This window comes from Rhamphochromis sp. 'chilingali', assembly GCF_963969265.1.
Source record: "Rhamphochromis sp. 'chilingali' genome assembly, chromosome: 13".
NCBI lineage: Eukaryota > Metazoa > Chordata > Actinopteri > Cichliformes > Cichlidae > Rhamphochromis > Rhamphochromis sp. 'chilingali'.
In genome coordinates, this window is record NC_137940.1 from 25,059,398 (window position 1) to 25,080,288 (window position 20,891).

Below are 20,891 nucleotides of genomic sequence, written 5' to 3' on the forward strand. Positions count from 1 at the left end.
AAGAATATCCTGGAGAGACTGACGGCTAAAACAGTACATTAACGTCAGTCGCTTTCTCTTGTTAGTTTGGGGCTACGTGTGATTTTAAACTATTATGAATTCTGGCCTTGTTATTCAATCCAACTAAGTTCAGCTATTAAAGGGAGCGCAAAGATAAGGAACGGCATGTTTAGATTTAGTTTAAGGATTTGTGATTCCCAACTACAGCGGCACTATTTGGACTATCATCACTATCAAAAGTGTTTCGAAAAACACGCCATTTACTTTGCCTCCTAGTGACTCTTTTACGCCAACCAAACTTTTATAAGGATCACATCATTGCACTCCTGCTGTTTGCCTCATATTTTACTGTTGGCAGCAGTACAAAAAAATATGCCATTTTAGATTGATTACTGGAAGGATAATGCAAATTTGCATATAATAAAAATTAATTCAGAAGCAAGCCATTACCAGGAAAAATATTCAGCTCCGTCAATTGAATTTATCTATTTCCGTAGCCACAGGAAAATTACAAATTATTCTTCATAACATTTCATTTTGTTGTTATTCTGCATTTGGTTATGTTTTGTTAACACCCTCACCTTTTGAATTTAACTTCATGAATAAAACATCACAGAAAAAAGGGGGAAGCGTAACACTAACATTTGATTACTCCCGTATCATTACTTAATTTTAGCAGTTTCCGAGGCCTAACATGCTTTAAAAAACTACAGTTGCATGTATGTGAATGCATCTGTGTGTTGATCGAACACCTTAGTGAGAATAAATGTTATTGCTCTGCTATTCATTCACCACTTTTGTCCCCCTGCTATTGTTAAAGGACTGGACAGCTTAGCTTCAAGCACATCACCCCATAATTGTTCCTCGGTTCATATCTGTCATGACACTTCTATAGGTCTGCAGCCACTGTCACAAACCACAGCCCGCAGCCCCTAATGGGGTCGCTCCATTCTCCCCCCCTCCCGCCTCTGTATCTCATACAACCAGCCTTTGTTCCTCATAGCACCGTAGCACAATCTGGAGATGCCATTAGTGGGGAGGAAGACAGTGATGTTTAGTGACAGCCAACGACGACTCTGGTCAAGAAAAGCGCCCTGGAGTCATCAGAGTGTCATACACACCCATCCACTCTGACTGAACCCAGCCTCGGTTCCTCAGAGTTCACCTTTGTTCTCGCTATCTGGAAAGCAGAAAGGTAATTGCGTGACAGGGGTCGGGGTGGGCATCGCCCACGACAGCCTGAATTGTGCCACCGTGTAACACTGCCAGCTCTTCTTGTCAAACACATTGTAGAGGAATCAGGAAAAAATTTAATAAAAAAAATTTAAGCGAGAGGGGGAGGCACTCATTTTGCTGCAAGTGGCAGTTTTTGTCTTTATGTGCTGTTCATGACTATTGTCATCACATTTAGGGCTGAGCTCAAAAAAAACATGCAGAAATTGTGCAAGCGGCTGGGTAAGATGATAAGAGAAGCTACATGGCCTGTTTGGAGCTGATAGCTCAGACTCAGCATAAATCAAACACCTTCTGGCGATTCAAATAATTTGTACAGTATGCATCATATGTTTGAGGGCTGAGGTGGGGTGGGGGGATTGAAGTATTCAGAGTAAGAAAGTATCATGCCTCAGTGCCCCAAAATGAAATGCTGCAGACTTGTCAAATTACATCTTCCAAGCGAAATGCTTAGGCTGTGATTTGCCAGCATTACTGCACTTTACACAATGCAACTTTTACACTGGAAATTAAGCACGTCTGCAGAGTCCACACATTTATCCCACTACTTTCATCACAAATGTAGCAATAGGCTTCACTCACGTCACTTATCTGCGGAATGACTGAAGTGTTGTTTGACCCCTCTGTGGTTACTTTACTTCGCCAAAGCAAACAGTAAAGTCAGCTTGCGGTTAATTTGTGGATACTATCATGTGGAGACAAATGCACAAACCACTCTATAGGCAGTTAATGGGTTTACTTGGCTGCTTCATACTTGTGGGACTCGAGGCCCTACTGTTTGCTTTAGGCGCTGGCAATTTCCAACAGGCTGTGGAGGCGCTCTGCATCAATGCTGGCTTAACACAAAATGGCAGCCTGTTACAGAGCATGGGCACAGATAATGCTTTAGTTTATGTTTGAGGGAGGAGGGAAAAAAAGTTGACCCATGAATCTTTACCAAACTGTGCTACTTAGCTCAGTGCTGGGAATGTGTTTGACTCATATTTGAAGTCTGATCTGCGGTTTTATATAGATAAAGCTGACACAGAAGAAGACAAAAATTGTATTTCCTAATGATCCTGTCAGTTTCTCAGGATCCTGTAATGAGTGAGAAGACTAAGCTATGCCGCTGATTAATAAAATGAAATCTGAAAGGTAAGAAAAGCTCGATAAAGAGGCAAAGCTGAAGGCTGCTGAGGCAAGAGAAAAGAGTCTTTGTAAGATCTTAGAAATGTTATCCAAGTACGGAGGTCCTTTTTTAAACACGGGACTGGTTTGTTTCACAATTTCATCTTGATCCTTTGAACACGAGTGGGACAAATCCGTTCTTACAAATGTGCACGGGGAGGACTACAAGACTTCCGTAGCAGAGTGCACAAAGATAAAAGACTTTTTTTTTTCTTGAGCAGCAAATGATCTTCTTAAAATGATTACTCTGCTCTTCTGTGTAAAAGCTTGGGATTTCACAGTAACAATTCTGCAGGAAAATAACTGAAAAATATGTATCTAAGGGGAAAAAGTTTAACAATGACACTTTCAGCAGCAATCTGACTCAGCCAGAAAAGTTAGAGGAAATATCAACACAAAGTCACACCGAGTCCGAGGCCAAAAAAAAAGTAAAATTAAGGCAAACTGCATTTGGCTTTTTGACAATTTAGCCTGAAACCAATCTGTCTGAGTTATCAGTAAAAAATAAATTAATTTTAAATTGTATTGACGGCAGTTCTGCCACACATTACAGGGATGATTCAAAATGAGGTCTAAAGTCTCCAGGATCTTTTTTCTTTAATAACAAGCATGACGTGATGACACATTGCACCTGCTCGCTGTTTTGCTGTGCATGTAGAGAGTGAAAAAAAATTAAAAAAGATATATCCGCTCAACAAAGGGGAGGTGGCGAAGGCTTATAAATAACAGGTTAGAGGAAAACCTTTTTCTGCTGACTTCCCTCCCCTTGATCTCTTTCTCCTAACATTGCAATCTATTCATTTCCTCCTGCTTGTCTTATAAGACAGTAATGGTGATACAGAAGTGTAATAAGACCTTTAGAAAAATACTTCCCAGTGTCCGGAGACCCCTAAACCCTCCAGAGGGAGACCATTCATGGAGGATTATTGGGCCTTTATTAAGTTGTCATATCAGGTAAGGATTAAGCGGACCTGGTCCTGAACCACTCCCCTTGCAGTGCCAGACCACATTGACTCAGTGGAGCCCCCTGGTGCCACAAGACCCCTGTACGAAAAGACTGAGGGAGTTCATCTAAAGGTCCCGTTGGAAGCTCTGAAACCAAAAGGAATCTATGAAGACTGCAGCTCTCAATCTGGAAGGTTTATAACTACAACACTGGGAATTTTTTGAAGTCTAAGAAATTGTCCGTGAAATTCTGTGAAACACTTCAGTACAGATCAGAGGTGTGGACTCGAGTCACATGACTTGGACTCGAGTCAGACTCGAGTCATTAATTTTATGACTTTAGACTTGACTTGAAAAAATGTTCTAAGACTTGTGACTTGACTTGGACTTTTACACCAATGACTTGGGACTTGAATTGGACTTGAACCGGTTTACTTGAAAAGACTTGATATTTTACCCCAAATATAAAATTTAACATGCATATTATATAGAGATTGAAAATGTGACGTCATTCACGGGTAGAACCGCAAAGGATTCTGGGAACTCGTGGCAAGCGGTACTAGCGCACGCAGGCTTTCAATTAAAATCAGTTATACAGCGATAAAAAGAAACACAAAAATGTCAAGAAGCCGATGTATTATTAACTGCAATAGCCGGTCGCATGACAGCCACGGGAAGCCGACGGGTAAAGAGATCGGTTGTTATCGGATTACGTCGTTGAAGAGAAATTGTTCAAGCCATGTTTCCGAAGTAACAAAGAGGCGATGGATGGCCTGGATCGCAGCCATTCAAAGATCAAATATAACGTCCCAGAACACTCCAGCTCACAGGTTAGTCTGCTCCAAGCATTTACACGAAGGTCAGTGTTTTTTAGTAGTTAATACGTCATTTTTCTTAACATAATTGGTGATATAGGTTACAAGCAAGTCTGACGCTGAACAGAAATTGTCGCGCTATGCTCCTTTATTTATTGTGCATAAATAGTGAATTGTCCTGACACAATATTGCGTTTCGCTTCTGTTATTATGGTACATTGACAAAAACATATACTTTTATTCACAGGATAAAACAGTTGTTTTGTATCACCAATTGTCCAGTACGATTACAGCATACAATATTATTGTCACTGCTACATTTCTGTAACGCGTACCAGAAATTATTTCCACTACTAATTAATTACCGTTGAGCTCAAATATCCTATTAATAAACGGTTAAGGAATGTGTATTTATGACGACAGTTTGTGAGACTGGTAAACTTATGATACGTACGATGGTCTTTCGTTCTACACGGTGCATTTCAAGGTCCTGCACCCATCCGTCGGTAAACTGTACCTGGGCTTGTTGCAGTGACCTGAAGTTACTAAACTTCATGAGTGTATGCACTCACTCCAAGAACCGTATGATTATAAATATGCATATAAATATGCTACGATGAGATAGCTGACTTCATCTAACTAGCAAATGTTGTCCAGGCTACGTTGGTGATGCAGTTTTTTTTAATATGTATGATATTTTTGTCATGCGATTTTAAAGCACGTCCTACAACCGCATCCAAGAATAACATGCAGCTTATCTCAGAACTGTCGGTGAAAATTATTCTTGGAGCTAGGTTTAATTGAGCTGCATTTTAAAGAGGTGCAATTTCACAATTTGTGTATATTTTCTAAGTTCACTATTTTGTCATGTGTTGAGAAAAACACAGATTTTAAAATTACATGGTCTAATATTTACATTTAGCATATAACTGCAACATTATTTTTTCGTTTTTTTTTTTTTTTTAAAGACTCGAAAGGACTTGAAATTCAAAGTTTCAGACTTGTGACTTGACTCGGACTTTTACACCAGTGACTTGAGACTCGACTCTGACTTGCCTGACATTACTTGAGACTTGACTTGAGACTTGAGGATAAAGACTTGAGACTTACTTGAGACTTGCAAAACAATGACTTGGTCCCACCTCTGGTACAGATGAAGGACTTCTGTGTTACTCACTTATTGTGGCTTTTAACAATACAGAGTAGGGCCGGTGTTTTCTTGCTGACACAAAGGAAGACTTTTGAAATTGAAACTCTGAAATTCAACCTCCAAACTGTCTGTGAGTCATAAAACGTCCTTACTCTAGATGTTTAAATGAAAATTTTCTTGTGTACAATGCAGACACATGGTTATTCCTGACAAGATCGGGAGCCTGGAGTTCATAGATTTCACTCCATGTTGGCACAATCAAAATAGCTACAGGAAACAGATCATAACTCAGCATTACATTACTTCACTTATGATTATTTTTACATTTCACAGACATTTTTATTCACAAAACTGTACAGCAGGTCTGCAAAATAAAATTAACTTTAAGGGATATTTAAAATACATCCTCCATCAATTAAAATGCAAAGCAGAAGCAAATCAAGTGCTCCACAATCAGTGCCTGACCACATGCCTACATCTGCCAGTCACAGCTGTTCCCTGCACTATGCTGCTTGAAATTTCCTGGACTAGTCTAGACAAGTAACACTAAGTTAAAAGACAACAAAAATCAAATGTCTGACACAAGCAGGAGGTGAAAAGCTTGTCCCTTGAAGCAGATCAGCATCCGCTGTTTGGAAAGACTTTGGAATTAGCAGAAGGGATGTTAATCAAGAATAAAATGATATTCAAAGAGCTGTAGAGTTGTGTCTGCACCACAAAGCAACACAACTAAGTTATTAAACCCTCCACAAACTGCAGTATGATGAATGCATGAGGCCACAAAACACACAAAAACAATGTAAATCCATCCAGCGTCAATTCAGACATCCATAAAAGCATGTCACCGTATCCACCTGAAATCAGTCCACTACTCCCAGTGAGCAATAAATGTTTCAGGAAAATGGTCAACGTGCAGGACAAAAGCTTTGTTATCCCCTCATGCTGTTATTTTTTCGAAAGTGGCAATATCAGTGCTGTATGCAAAACGCTGTAGGGGACATGTAGAGGGACCTCACAGCTGTCAAGCACGCCGTTTTATTCATATCCATCGTGCAGGTGAAATGAATGAAGGACTTTCTATTATTTGTCTGCAAAGATTAATTTCTAAAGACTGATTAACAGAAATGTAACAACTTAAAAGAAAAATGTAGCACCTTGTTGATTTCTTTGTGTTTATCTTTTTAAGAGACACACCAAATTCATTATTAATTATAATTATTTAATTGTTATTAATTTTAGGTGAACTGGAAGGACCTATTTTGCGCACAGATGTGAAAGCAGTGTTCTGTTAATGCGACAGAGCAAAAAACACATTTTCTGTCACTTAAATCAATAAATAATTCAAAAAGTAATTGTAACCTCAATATCTAGGTAATGCCATTAACCCTGTCAAGGCAGGCGTTGCAGATTTGTAACAAGTAAAAGCTAACAACCTGATTACCCCACATACATATTTTATGAGGGTTTTTTTTTACTAAGAAGTACAACTGCAGGTATTCTTTTGTGCATTAGCAACAAAAACTTAATTTGAGCCTGAGAGGTTAAGTTAGCCTCTAGTAACGCTGAAGAACCTTGGATTCTTTGACCAGGATGTGTCCTTCAATATGCATCATAAACAAATATGTAGGACTGCTTTCTTGGATTTGCACAATATCTCTAAAAATAGAAATATCACGTCTCAGAGTGATGCTGAAAAACTTGTTCATGCATTTTGTACTTCTAACCTGAACTACTGTAATTCATTATTATGAGGTCATTCTAAAATCTCCCTGAAAAACCTTCAGTTTATCCAGAATGCTGCAGTGAGAGTACTGACAGGGACAGGAAAGAGAGAGTATATTTGTCCCACATTAGCTTCTCTTTATTGCCTCCAAAATCAAATGTAAAATTCGTCTCTTCTTCAGTATTCTTCAATAATTAATTTATATTCAATAATCCCCCTTCTTATTTTAAAGACCTCAAAGTACCATATCATCTTTGCTCTTGGACTGCAGGCTTATTTGAGATTCCTAGAGTGTTTAAAAGTCTTCAGCTTTTGGGCCCCTCCGGAGGTTTCTTCCTGTTAAAAGGGAGTTTTTCCTTCCTGCTGTTGCCAAGTGCTTGTTCATAGGGCATAGAGTCTTATTATTGGGGTTTTCTCTGTATTATTGTAGGATCTTTATCTTATAATAAAATGTTCCTTGAGGTGGCTGCTGGTGTGATGTGGTGCTATGTAAATAAAACTGAGTTGAGTATTAATGAAAATAATTCTTATTGTAATTTTGGGCGTAATCGTGCAGCCCTACTACACGGCACTTTAAACACATATAAGACATTTGGCAACATTTTGTGACCAATTCCTGTGCGTTTACATGCCTGAGCAAGCCAGAAAAAGGTGGAGATTTAGGCTTTTAAAACCAGCTGCACAAGCCCCTTCTCAAAATCACTGTGCTTCAGAACTGTTATGTTTCCAACTGACTTGTCATCTCCAATTAGATTGTCAAATCTTGGATAACTAAGATGAATAAGACTCTAAAGTGTCTTCTGCTTATGAGTGATGAGATGTTCTGAATTAGGAGGGAAAATTTGCTACTGTGGCACATAAATAAAGGCTAGATGAAGTCATTAGAGAAGCTGTTAACAACATCGTACAAGCCGAGCTTGATCAGAGGCCAGCATACATTCAATCAACCCATAAAATTGGACACCAACTCACATTCATTAAATGACAGCCCCATACAACAAATAACTTTGCATATCCTTGTTTATTGGTCACCAGATGTCTTCCTGCCTCAACTCCATGTAGGCAAATTAATTAAATGAGCAAACTGAACCGAGCTTTGTTGTTTTGACTAAATGTGTTGAACAGTGCCAGCAGTGCCCAAAAGAAGCAACGGCAAAATTACAATCAATAATCTGTAAAAGCACTTTCAAGTCCATAAAAAGCATACTAGAAAATACACATTATTCAGTGTCCAATTAAGCTAAAGTAGCATCTGTTAGGCTGGAGTGGAGGCTGTATGGTGAGATCATGCTGTCTTTGACAAAGGAGGCTGGAGAACCCAATTTCAATAAATCCGCCCACATGAAAATGTAATGCTTATGTCAGCATATACAGTAGTTCCCAAACTTACAGCAACAGTTGGACTTAACTGGCAACCTGTGAGCCAAACAAAGGTACATAAACCTACTGAACAAAAGCTTCTATCACCACATATTGAATCTGTATGGCAACATTTACAGCCTTATGTTTTGAAACTCCTTCCACTGCAGAAGACGGCCCCATTAATAGGCAAGGATTACAATCCCCAGCCAAACAAAGACAAACTAAACAATACCCGTTTAGTTTAGTTTATTGCACTTTTACAACTTCTCTCAAACATCCTACTGATTCCTCTATTAGTAACATAATGAGCCCTCAATAGGTGTGCCACTGAAATGTGTTTGGGGAGGGGTGAGGTGAGGTGCAAAGACAGCTTTGGGTGGGAGCAAAGAATGATAATGGATGGGAGATAGGTGTGAGTGAATAGCCCTGAGCTGTTTTTCTTTTAGTTGCCTGTCTAATTGAAAGAGCATGTGCTTCACATTGTGTTTGTGATCGTTCGATTTGTGTCCATTCTTTTACCAGCATCCACATATTGAGCTATTTTCAGTGTTTTGTTTTTTCCCAGAAAATGTTATATTGCTACATGGGCAACATCATATATTTGCAGGTAGCCACTGGGAATCTGGGCATACCAGTAATTCTCAGAGCAGTGTTTAATTTCGAGACCTTTTTCTTTTCTTTTTTTTAATTTAGCACTTGTTTCCTTAGGCTTGATCAAACATTTACCAGTGTCAGTTTTTAAAATGGATTGTAGTTAGATGTTCGTTCCAAGAGATATTGGATCTAATTGCCTGCCAACTTGTAGCTGAGAAAATCCAATACGGGCACGTAATGATAAAGTAAATAGTGCTTACAGTAGCCCAATAATTGAGCAAATGTAGCCAACCAAACGCCATAAGGAGACGAGAACTTCACATGATTACAAGGGTTTGTACCGTGTAAGCTTTTAATATAAAAAGCTGCTTTACACGGGACTCCACTGAACAGAAAAACCATTGACTGATCATCCATTAATCTCTTATTTTAATGGCACCAGTAGGTGATGACCACAGAGTGCTCCAATTCATTACAAGATACTTAATTGATGAAGTGACCCAATATTCTTAAAATATAATTTTTTCTCTAAAGTTCTCAGTCCGACATGTTTTACCATAACACCATGCAGCACTGCATCAATGTCAGGCCTACCCTAAATGATTACTTTACATTATAAGAGCCTACTTGACTAACACTACTAAACCTTCAGCATCCACTCTGCCTGACACACAAGACTGGAAAGCAGTAGGCAATTAACAACAATGCCGGAGGAGAGCTGCTCTGTATTCAGTTTTTGAAATTCAAGTGTCAGTGACAAGAAACTCCAGGTGTGGAAAAAAAAACAAAAAACAAAAACCACACTTTGATTCGACGTGAATGCCTTGTCAGCGGACATTTTAATCCACAGAAGCCGTAATCAAGTGCAATACGTGCCGTAAAAAGGAAGGATCTAGCCTCAATGGAAGCTGTGTTGTTATGATTAATTCTATTGGAGTGAGGAGTTGAATGTGTTTTCCGTGAGCCTAGCGTTCCTGATGGCCTTGCCAAGAAAATCTGCTGCTTAGCTTTAAGCTTTGAATCTGTAATGTTCAGACCTCATTTCACATCGGGAAATGGTTTGTTTGGAAAAAAGAAAAAGAAAAAAATAGGGGGACCTACATAGATCAGAGAGGTTGTTCGCTCGCTGCTACGCTTTTAGGGTGGATAATAAATGGTTCATGTTTTGTGGGGCTCAACTTGCAAAGAGTAACATCAGAATGATTTTTCAGGTACAAGTGTAAGGGGGAAGGCAACAAAAATGAGGGGATCTGACCTTATCCTTGTGTTTGTTTCTTTACGTTTCTATAAGCAATGTAAGAACCCCCAGAAAATGACACAAGTGACATTTGTAATGTCATATCAATGCTGAATTATTAACAAGTTTACTGCTAAGTCCAGTAAAGCGTAACCTTACTACACAACATGCTGTCTGGGCCTGAATGTGTGCCCAAAGTCAGCGCACTGTTGACTCAGTTGAATTGCTTGCCTGAGGCATTGGTGCCTGGACACATACATATAATTAGGAAAGGTCACTGTGCCTCCTGTCTTGTCAACAAAATCACTTCAAGATGACAAATTCTGGCTCAGGCTGAGCCAGACCTCCCTCAGATACCTTTGTCAATCAAGCGCCAGCAGGGCTGTCTGGGTAGCCTTAGGTGATTTCTAATTATGTCTTTTACATGCCATGCTAAATAGGGGAAAGCATAACAATGAGCCATACATTTGGCTGTAGGTGTGAAGTGAGCTTAAAGTGTTATCTTGTATAATTAAGAGGAAGCTGCTGAAAATTCACAAATAGCAATGGAACAGACACGAAAAAATATATACATAATTTCCTGTGGAATTTAAAATCTTATAATTTATTTGTTTTTTTCAATAATAATTTAAGTGAAAATGGCAGCTTTTAACACAAGACATTAAAGAGCAAATGTAGCATATGTGAAACTTCAGACGCCATAATAAGCCAGAGCTTATTAAAATAAATATCAGAAAGATTTTTGGCTGCCTTACATGCACATACGGTAGTGTTTTTTTAATCTCTCCTGTTCAGGCTTGGGGACTGTGAGAACTATTCCAAAAGCTTCAGTTTGGGTTTGTTTTTTTTTTAAATATAGTTTATGGTGAATTTTAAAAACGGCTTTTAAGTTATTTCCTCTTATAGAAGCCAGCCTAGTTTTAGTTTCTGCTTCTTGACTATAGAAGTTTCTCGCATCTTGGGATCTCACTACATCCAATTCTTGTGATACCCTTTTGATACCAAAATTCTGAAAACAATAAAGTATTATAGTTTATCCTTACATACTGAAGAATCCCCACAAGCACAGCAAATGAAATATGGCAACTGGTGCTTACCTCCATGATAACTCCGCCCCAACTCATTGATAAGGTAGTAAGGGTTGGGTATTGAAGCAGTTTGCAGTTATCACGACTTGGCGAGTGACCAAGGGGTGACGACTAATTTTACAAAACACAATATGTAAAAAAATACTATCAAACTTTGCAGAACAAGGAAGGAAATGCTTCTAATTTAGCAAAGCACCTAAAAGAGTGGCATTGAGATCTGTTTGAAGAATTCAAGTTTAGTAAGTTTCAGTTTAACACGCAAAACATCAAATTATTGACCTTGTCTAACATTAATACACATTACCATTTTTTAAGACATAGCTACACTTTACAATAGCGGGATTTACATAAATGTTTAAGCTAACGTACTGTAGCTAACTTTATGCTAAGTAATAACGTTAGCATAAGATTAGCAGGCTACTCGGCAACAACCGTAACATTTCACCCCGTTTCCTGCCAATATAATGTTAACATTTTAAATAAACAGTCTGCTTTACTTTTTGATAAAGTAGTTTATGCTTAAATATATCAGTATTTAGTTTTGGTAACAAATTGAGTATTGAGAATTGGGTAAGTCAACTACATTGTACATGCAGAATATTCTGATGTTTAGTTGAATACATTCTTCCCTCCATGCAGTATCTGACAGCCACACAACACAAACGCAGAAAATGTACATTTCTGTCGTTAATGTTGTTCTCATCAATTACTGCTCCTTTGTTCTTCAAACGTACCTTTGGTAACTGTGGCCAAAGATCTCCATTTCAACTCCATCTGTTCGCAGAACATGTTTCTAAAACAACGCTGGCTTTTCCATATGTTACTTTGTATACTTAACATTCTGCCTTTAGTCATAAGGTTGTAAGTATGCTTTTCCATAGGAGCCTTTTCTGCTTGTGCTAGACTGCCTTTCAGCAAAAAAAAAAAAAAAAAAAAAAAAAGAACAGCCCTATTGGCATTTGTGCAAGCAGTTACATTTTTTAAAAATGTGGCCTCTAGCAGCAATGTGAATAAATGTATAGGAATTCCTCACCGTGATTACATAGAAAATTGAGCTATTTAATATGTGAAAACATTTTTTAAAAGACAGAAAAAAAAGAGCCATTTTAACCCCAAACAGATATTTTTTCTGGGCCCTAACAAGGCACCTTGGAAATGCAAACAATGTCATTACTCAGATTAAACAGTGCAGCTTAATTTATACTAGTGCTGAAATGAACTTGCTTATGCTGAGATTTCTGTTCTTTTTAGCAGAGAATAGTGTTAAGTTTTAGCTACAAATAAAGGCCACCATTACTACACTCCTGTGGCAATGAATTAATCACTTCAAGATAATGTTCATGTTCAGAGCTGATATTCAAATCTTAATTACAGCTGTGTTCTAGTTGCTGTCTAGTGTAAAGAGCAATGGGGCATGGGGAACATGCCAAAACATGGACCTTTGCCTTCTGACAATACAACATCTTCAAGTTCTCCTAACTAAGAAAAAAACAAAAAAAACCCCAAAAACAAACCACAAAACTCAGCTTTTCATAATCTTTTGAGTAAATTCATTTTTAAACCAACTAAACAAAAAGTAAAATTGGTACATTTTAATTGAACTTAAGAAGAAATGTTCCTTTGGAAAGCAAGTAGTAAATTAACTACTTAAATTCTTTTTTTTAATAATGCAACTGCACAAGGCACAAACACTCTTTAACATTATTTCAGTAACACATGGGTCGTGTCAGATTGTATGAAAAACTGACAAATATTATAATATGGTTGGAGGCCTTTCCTGCAAAGGTTCAGTTTTACTTGAAAGTTTTTTTTAATAGATGCTGTTTTTGGACCAAATAACACTCCCCCCCCCCCCTCTAAACCTTTAGTAGCTTTTAGATGCACAGCATTTGCTTGGAGGAACCTGTCATTGCTCAATGTTACCATCAGCTATTATTTCTAATGAGTCCTACTGAGTCAATTAAAGCCTTTAAGACTTAAAAAGCTTAATGAAATTCTGTGACTTCACAGGTACAAGGCTACCCAAACCCAATTATTTTTTTTTTAGTTCATTAAATAAAAACAGCAGCATTTGAAGAAGTGCAAAGTGCTAATTTTTTATTACACTGTTGCAGCACAGATTTCCTTTAGTTCCGTTCAAAACAAACCAAAAAACCCAACAACAAACACCGAAACATGTAATTTCCCTGGGTTGCCACAAACGTGCATACGACTGTACCTGCCACACAGACAAGAGAATTTGAAAAAAATGAAACATTTACACAATAAATTTGATTAAATCTGGTCAAACCTTTTCAACGTGTGACCACGTCAAATGACCTTCACACTGCTTTAAGCTTCCTTTCCTACTGCAAGCTTTACACTCTTTCCATCCAGTCAACTGTGTGATGAAGTGGAAGTGGCTTTCACATCGCTCCCTGGTGGCCTTAGTAAGAAACTATTAATCTACAGCTCTCCATATTGCATTCAGATCTGCTTTCCCCAGCCACCACCTGGCCTGAAGTAAAGGCCAAGAGAGGACCCAGAGGACTGGACAGGCTCTTATTATGAGCTGCACCAAGACACCTCTGGGTTTCTACGCACTTCCTCTGACAGTGACTGATGGCCAATTAACCATTTGGAGAAGAGTATTGATCACCCGGAGAACAGGAAAGACCTGAAAACGTCTCCTAACACACTGCTATTCTCACTGTGCAGTGTTAGCAACCAGACAGTACATCATGTATAGTAAAAACAAATACAGGAAAGCCTTATCACACAAGATTGCATCTCAAGGCCAATCCCCAAAGAGAGTGTTTTCAGATGGGTTTTTCCCATGTATCACTCACACCCGCCCACACAGACTCCGAGACGTCATGTTGGTACCCCTACATTTATTTTCCCGCTAATAGTAATGAAGTGTATTCTCCACAGACAGCTGTTTAAAAATCACACAAATCTGTTGTTGTTCTCCGATTATTAATGGTATCCGTGATGATCAAGCCTCCTAGTGTTACTATAAATACATAAAAACTATTTGATTTCCTCACGCTGAGGCTACATGAAAACCATTTTTCTGAATTTTACTATTACTGTAAATTCCTGCTGTAAATCAGCCCGGCGAAGATTGTCCAACAGCTCTGCTCAGAGCTCCTCTGTGCTACTGACTGGGACACAGCTGCCTCTGACGATGCCTAAACGGGGGTCAGTCAAATCAGTGTGGATAGAAGAGCCTCAGTGGTACTCATGTTCTACTCACATTTAATTTTTCTTACTGCAGATTTGCAGTAAGGGTGCACAGCTCTGGATGGCCCCATCTGTAGTCTGGTTAAATAAAAGTCACCAAAGTCATGGTCAAGAAACTGGAGAATGCAACTACAGAATACACTGGCAGCACTAAAAATGTCGTACTGTGAATAATTTCTGGGATATAAATATTCACGGGTCTTCACATTTATTTTTATTTTATTTTTTATAAACAGCAAGAGAACAGATCAGCATCAAAGGTTAAAGCTCTGTGTTACATCTCCTTCCCCCTCATGATGCAGGAAGTGAGAGACAAAAGTTCCAGGGAAAATAACATTTGATTAGAACGTCCAGGGAAAGACCCGGGATTCAACTTAACAGCCTCTTAACCTTTTCCACCAGCACAGCACCAGCTGCACTCCTTTCCTCATTTCCACCGACCTCAGAGGCGGTGCTCAAACGTTGACACTGGCAAAACACCACAAAACTGATGGGTGCAAAGTTAGAATCTGATGTTAAAGGATATGGGAGTGGTAACCACAGGAAATTAACTGATGACTGGCAGATGTAGCCCACAGATTTCGACCGACCACCGTGATTTTCTTCCCACAGAAATTACCACAAATTCTTCTAGCAATAAAACATAACAAGGGGTTATCAAATCTGCCAAAACGTTGGCTGGTTCTTAATAAAGAGGCAATTTCTGCCCCCATAGACTGCTGTTACAGGACAATTAGCAGGAGAAACAACAGTAGAAACTGAGCGCACTCTACAAACTGCTGATACAGTACACTGTCAGATGCTGTGACCTTCTGTGAATTATTGTCCAGGTTTCCATTGAGGACACAGGGTAATCTCATCCCACATCAGGGGTGAAAGGTCAGTTTTATGCTACCTAGATAGAAAACCACAGATACTAACTATGGCGTGCTAAATTTCAAGGAGGGAAAAAGCCCAACTTCAACCCCTAAGTGCTCTCACATACACCTGAATCATAGAAATGGGGTAATTGAAACAAAAGGGCAGAGTTTGACAGAGATGTAGTGCCTTCACTGGGCCTCTGCACAGACTGCAGAAAATAAACCCAAACTCCTCCCCCTCTGTCAGGTTCATCCTCCATGTGTCCTTCCTTTACTCCTCAAGATAGCCATTTGCAAATGATAAGTGTAGGGACACAGCCTGTTGAAAGATAAGGCGCTTGGGAATTTGTCACCAAATGGAGCGTGCTCCTCCGCTGTTCAAAGCTGACCCTTGTTGACGTGCACTGTTTACCTTTTATTCATTCATTCTGAACTATTATCTCAGCCTTCATTAATCACGGTAACTCAAACTGAGAAAATGACTTTTGCGAGACTTGGACAGGAAAGGGATTAACTCATTTCATCCGTTTCTGCCGTGCAAACAAATGATTAAAAGTGAATAATAATGCAATACATTTGATCCGCTCGTTCTCGGAAACAAGCAATCCAGCTTGCTCTGTCATTTTGATATCATCCAATTCAAATTTTGCGAGCTAAATTCATCGCACGCATGTGTACTCCTCAAGAGAGAATTCGTTTTAATTCCTTACCGTTCCCTTGGTGTAATTGCCTCCTCGCTTGATATGTTCTGCATCTGTACATCATGCTAATTTACCGTGTATCAGCAGTTGAGAAAATAATTTTAAACAAAAATTTCCCTCCCACCACTGTTCAAGTCTCCCCCCTTTGTCTGTGTCATTTGTATTCATCTCCCACGACTGCAGGGAACGAAAACTCTTTCTGGTTGTAAATTATCGCTTCCCCGTAAAAGACCATATCCCTGCAAATACATGGCGATCATTTGCCATGCATTAGCTACGGGACAAAAACGAAGTGGTTTTAAATTCCTCTGACCAGAAGGCAATTTCCCCCAATAAATTATGTTAATTTCTGCTTTCGCTCTCCTTATCGCATTCTTTAGTGAGTCAATGAGGAGAGACAAAACTGGCTGTGAGAAAGACAACTCTGGGATGATTCACATTAGAATGATGAGAGACATCTGGCAAGAGAATCCCTTACAATACTGTACTAAGAAACGGGGACTCACAAATTGCTGTATTATGCAACAGACTTGTGGTTGTTGTCGTTTAATGGCCATCCCCTTGCATCAGCACAAGGTTTACACCCCGTGGAAATTGCTCTGAGGTGACTGTTCGCACAACTAGGAAGGTGCTTGATACCAAATCCCATGCTCCCTCGCTGAACCAGACAACTATCACTTGGCAACGTTCTCACTGGGCAGATGAAAAACAAACAAATAATTCTGATTCCTGCTGCATGCAGGAACTAACAGGACATTAATAACAGGCAACAGACCAAAGTTTGAATACAGGGTAAAACACAGAAGGAACAGGAATTGGACTAATCTGCAGGCATCCACCTTAGACACACACACACACACACACACACACACACACACACACACACAGCAGAAATGCATGTATGCAAATCCTTGTGGAAACACCCTCCCACATACACAAAAACAACACACATGCACCTTGCATACTGAAAACATCAAGTGCTGTGCACACACACGCACACACATACACACACACAAACTGGCAAATCAGAACGGTTCTTTGTTCCTGAGGCTGAAAGCGTACCTACCCCCTCTGTCCGGCCCGTCAGATCACTCACAACACAGTGAAAGGGAAAGTGCTCAGCTAGCTCAAACTTAGATTGACAGGCCTACCTTTATTACTGAGTGAGTTATGTTTCCCTGCAAAAAAGACAAGCCGGCTTTGATACTGACGAATGCCTAGTCAGCTCTTTGCCTCGCTACAGAGGACAGCTCGACTGAACTCGGCCGAGTCTGTCCCAGTCCTGATGTCGAAAGAATTGGCTTCCAAATTACCTTCCGATTCATTTCTGGATCTCACTTTAGCCTTAAAAAAAAAGAAAAAAAAAAGTGGCCACTAAGCTGTGATAGGTGCCTGGAGAGCTGCCTGTACTGACCTGATGTAGTGACAAGACTGAAACATGGAGAGGAGCGGTCTGGAAGGAAATGTGATATAAAAGAAAGACAGAAGAACGGGGAAGTGAGAAGAAATTTCACAATTAACCCCACATCCATCTCCCTCTATACATAATATATTCTCTTCAGGGGTCATGAGAAAGCTGTGAGCCTTATCCAGAAAGCAGTGAGTGACAGGCAGGGAAACACCCTGGTTAGAGCTCCAGTCCATCACCGAGCGAACAAAGAAACTGCAAACACCTTTGGGAATTCAGAGTCTTGAAAATCGACCTACAACCGCCGGTCTTTGGATTGTGGGAGGAAACCAGGGCACGCACAGGAAACCAAATGAACACGGCAGGAACACGTAACCTCCACACCAAAACAGTTTACTGCAAGGCAATGGCGCTAAGCCGCTGAACCACCACGCCACCCATATAGAACCCAGGAACCCCATCAAAACACATCACTTCCAACATGAATCACAAACTGACTTGTAAATGCCAGCACACTGCTACTTACTTAGCTTGATATATGGAGGTCCCTCGAGCATGACTGTTTATTTAATCCTAATATATTCATAATTATACCCTAATTAATGCAAGGGAGGAAAAAAAAGCCCGCTGAATTCATCATCTCGGTGTCCTGAAGCACAAGACACAAATACAGCAACTTTAACATGTTTTGCCTTCCGTCCAAAGCAAGGTTAACAGTTTGGATACGAGCGCGAGGCAAATGGTGTGCGGAAACTCTTGGGTTTTGGATACTCACCAGCAGCTTCCAGCTGTGTGGCACAGTCAGGGTGATATTTAGCATCAGAGGGAATGTTTAAATAAAGTGCTTTAAACAGTCCAAGTGCTGAACTGTGAAATAATGCGTTATGAGCAACAGTGAAATTGACTGCATTGGCTGAATAACTAATGTGGACGTTAGATGGCTGGTTTGATTGTGCACCATGGTGAATATTAGGGGTCAGTGAACAGCACTCGGTTGAGTTGGATTTGTCCAAAACTGAAAGAGGCATTTGCACAGCTGGTTGTGATCATGAGAACATTTTTCCTTTAAAAAAAAAAAATCAATATTAAAAGAGTAAGAGTATCTTATAGCTCATTTTTCGAAAAAGGATTTTGCTGCTGTGAGAAACTTCCATCCTCGGTGCTTTAGTCCACCTATCTTGTTGATGATTGTTTAGTGCATTTGCATGCAATCGGGGAACGTCTGGCCAAGCTACACCATAAAATCTAACTCATCAATGCGAGTAGGTCGTCTACCAACTCAGTAAAGCTGTCAGCATACTGCAAATGCAGCAGGAATGACTCCTGGCCGGAGAGAAACGTGGAGTTGAACGATGCTGTCTGCAGCCAGCCGGAGAGGCTGTGACTACACTACGGTGTCCTCCACACACACACACACACAGAGCTCGGAGATTTAATAAGACAATCACGAGGGTGGCGTTACTGAAGGTTGTTTATGTGGCAGGAGGAAAGGAGCGCGACGTTACTGGGCACGAGCTTTTATTGTCCGCGGGCCCCGTGTCTGCCCCAATCATCTTTTTTATTATAGTTCTGATTTCCCCCTCTCTCGGGCAGGTGTAAGCCCCAAGTTACACGACAGCAGGAATAAAAACGCGTGCCATAAACTTCTCGTTGCTGCTTCGAATTTTAAAAAGAAGAAGAAGAAGAAGAAGAAAGCTGGACGAGGTTATTTGGCATTTGTCTGTAAGTTTTAACCTTGGTAGTCACGTCTGAACCCCCCCCCCCCGTAACCTTGAAGGTGTAGGCTAATTGACGAGTGCTGGTGCTAGCAAATTAGGGAATAATAACGACCGCCAACAACGTGCGCACCGGAATTTCGACAAAAACACCAGCAAAAAACTTGTCACGTGCAAGCCTTCTAGGTTTTCCAACACACAAACTGTTTACCAGTAAAATAAATCAAATAAAATACAAATAATAAAAAGCCGAAACAGTTTAATTGCAGCCCAACTCACCACCAGTGCAGGTGAAGCCAGAGAGGACGAGCCAGAGCGCAAGGAGCGTGGCGCTGAGCCTACAGCGGACAAAGGGGCCCAGAAGTAAGGGCATCTTCGTGGGGGGTTTTTTTTTCTATCACCTAAGTTTTACAAAAAGGCAGAGAGCAGAGACGAAACACGGGCACACTGGGCTTTTTAAAGGTCCGGAGAGTGTCCTCTGTAGCACTTCACGCCTGTTCTGTTTTTTCCCCTCACGCCCAAGTCCTTTCCTCAGCACATATCCTCCTGCCGTAGCGTGGCCATCAGTATCCCGGTCGTGCGTCTTCGTTGCTCAGAACAACGCATCACAGGTGTGGTAAATAAACTGCTGCCTCGCTCTCGCCTCCGCGGGTCTTACTGTAGTCTACTGTATTTCTCCAAAAGCAGCTATCCGTTCACAACTCTCCCTCCGTCTCGGAGCCGAGGAGGGTGTTTCTTTGCTTTCTTTCTTCTCACTTTGCTGCCTTCGCGCGAAAGAATACCTTCTCCAAATGCGAAAAGGGAGAGAACTGGCATCGGAGAAAGAACATCTGCTTGCACAGCAATGCTGAAGTGCTTAGAGTCAGGGGAAGGTATAAGCTGCGATGGACGGAGGCGCAAAACCAGGAACGGATTTTGCCTGCACGCTGGGATCGGAGCGCCCTGAGCGCGCCCTACTGCTTTCTCTTAGACAAACAATACATATCTTATAATACGCAAAACTAACCACGCGCTGGGAAAATGCGCATAAAAATGGAAATGATTTCATTCACATCCACGCAATTTGTTTTTTTTTTCTTCTTTTTTTTCACATCTTCTGCCTTACATGAAAATGATGGATATGACATTCAGCTATGCAGGATAGGAATCACATGAGTGCTTTGCATACAGATTCACACAAATCACATCTGCATGTCGTTGAGGTTCAGTTACATATGCCTCTGGATTGTCCGTGTGCGTCTGCGTGTGCATCAGTGATGGACAAACATGGGCGAAGAAGCACGAGGATTAGCACTCCCGTGAGAGCGTACACCTGTCAGCAAACTCACACCAGGATGTGACTTATGTTCCAGATAGCTTTTCCTCATTTTCTGGGGGTGTCAGTGGAGTGATTATCAGACTCTTCAGCCGTGCCTTTTACAACGCTGCCAAAAATCGACAGCAGATTATTAATACACTTTCAGAAGGGGAGGGGGTGGTGATGGAAGTGGTGGTGGGGATCGTATCTTTGTTTATCCATTTCTCCACTCCCACATACTAGTCAGTAGAATGATAAGTGAAAGCACAGGACTTGGACCACTGTCTTACCAGCTAATTATGGGGCTCATGCAGATGGATGATTTCTTAGATAGCTCAGCTATTATGCAAACTCATTAAGACCTTCTCTCT

The 20,891-nt window shown here is 40.3% G+C and overlaps 1 protein-coding gene across 2 annotated transcripts in view; it reads right to left on the minus strand.

The window, feature by feature from the left end:
* Positions 1-20,069, minus strand: part of unc5a (unc-5 netrin receptor A) — a 156,372-nt gene extending 136,303 nt beyond the window's left edge. For both annotated transcript variants that reach the window (XM_080900226.1, XM_080900225.1), the window contains exon 1: positions 19,503-20,069. In XM_080900226.1, the coding sequence (XP_080756352.1) occupies positions 19,503-19,596 (94 nt within the window). In that variant the 5' untranslated portion in view covers positions 19,597-20,069. The remainder of the gene's footprint in view (positions 1-19,502) is intronic.
* Between the last annotated feature and the right edge of the window lie 822 nt (positions 20,070-20,891).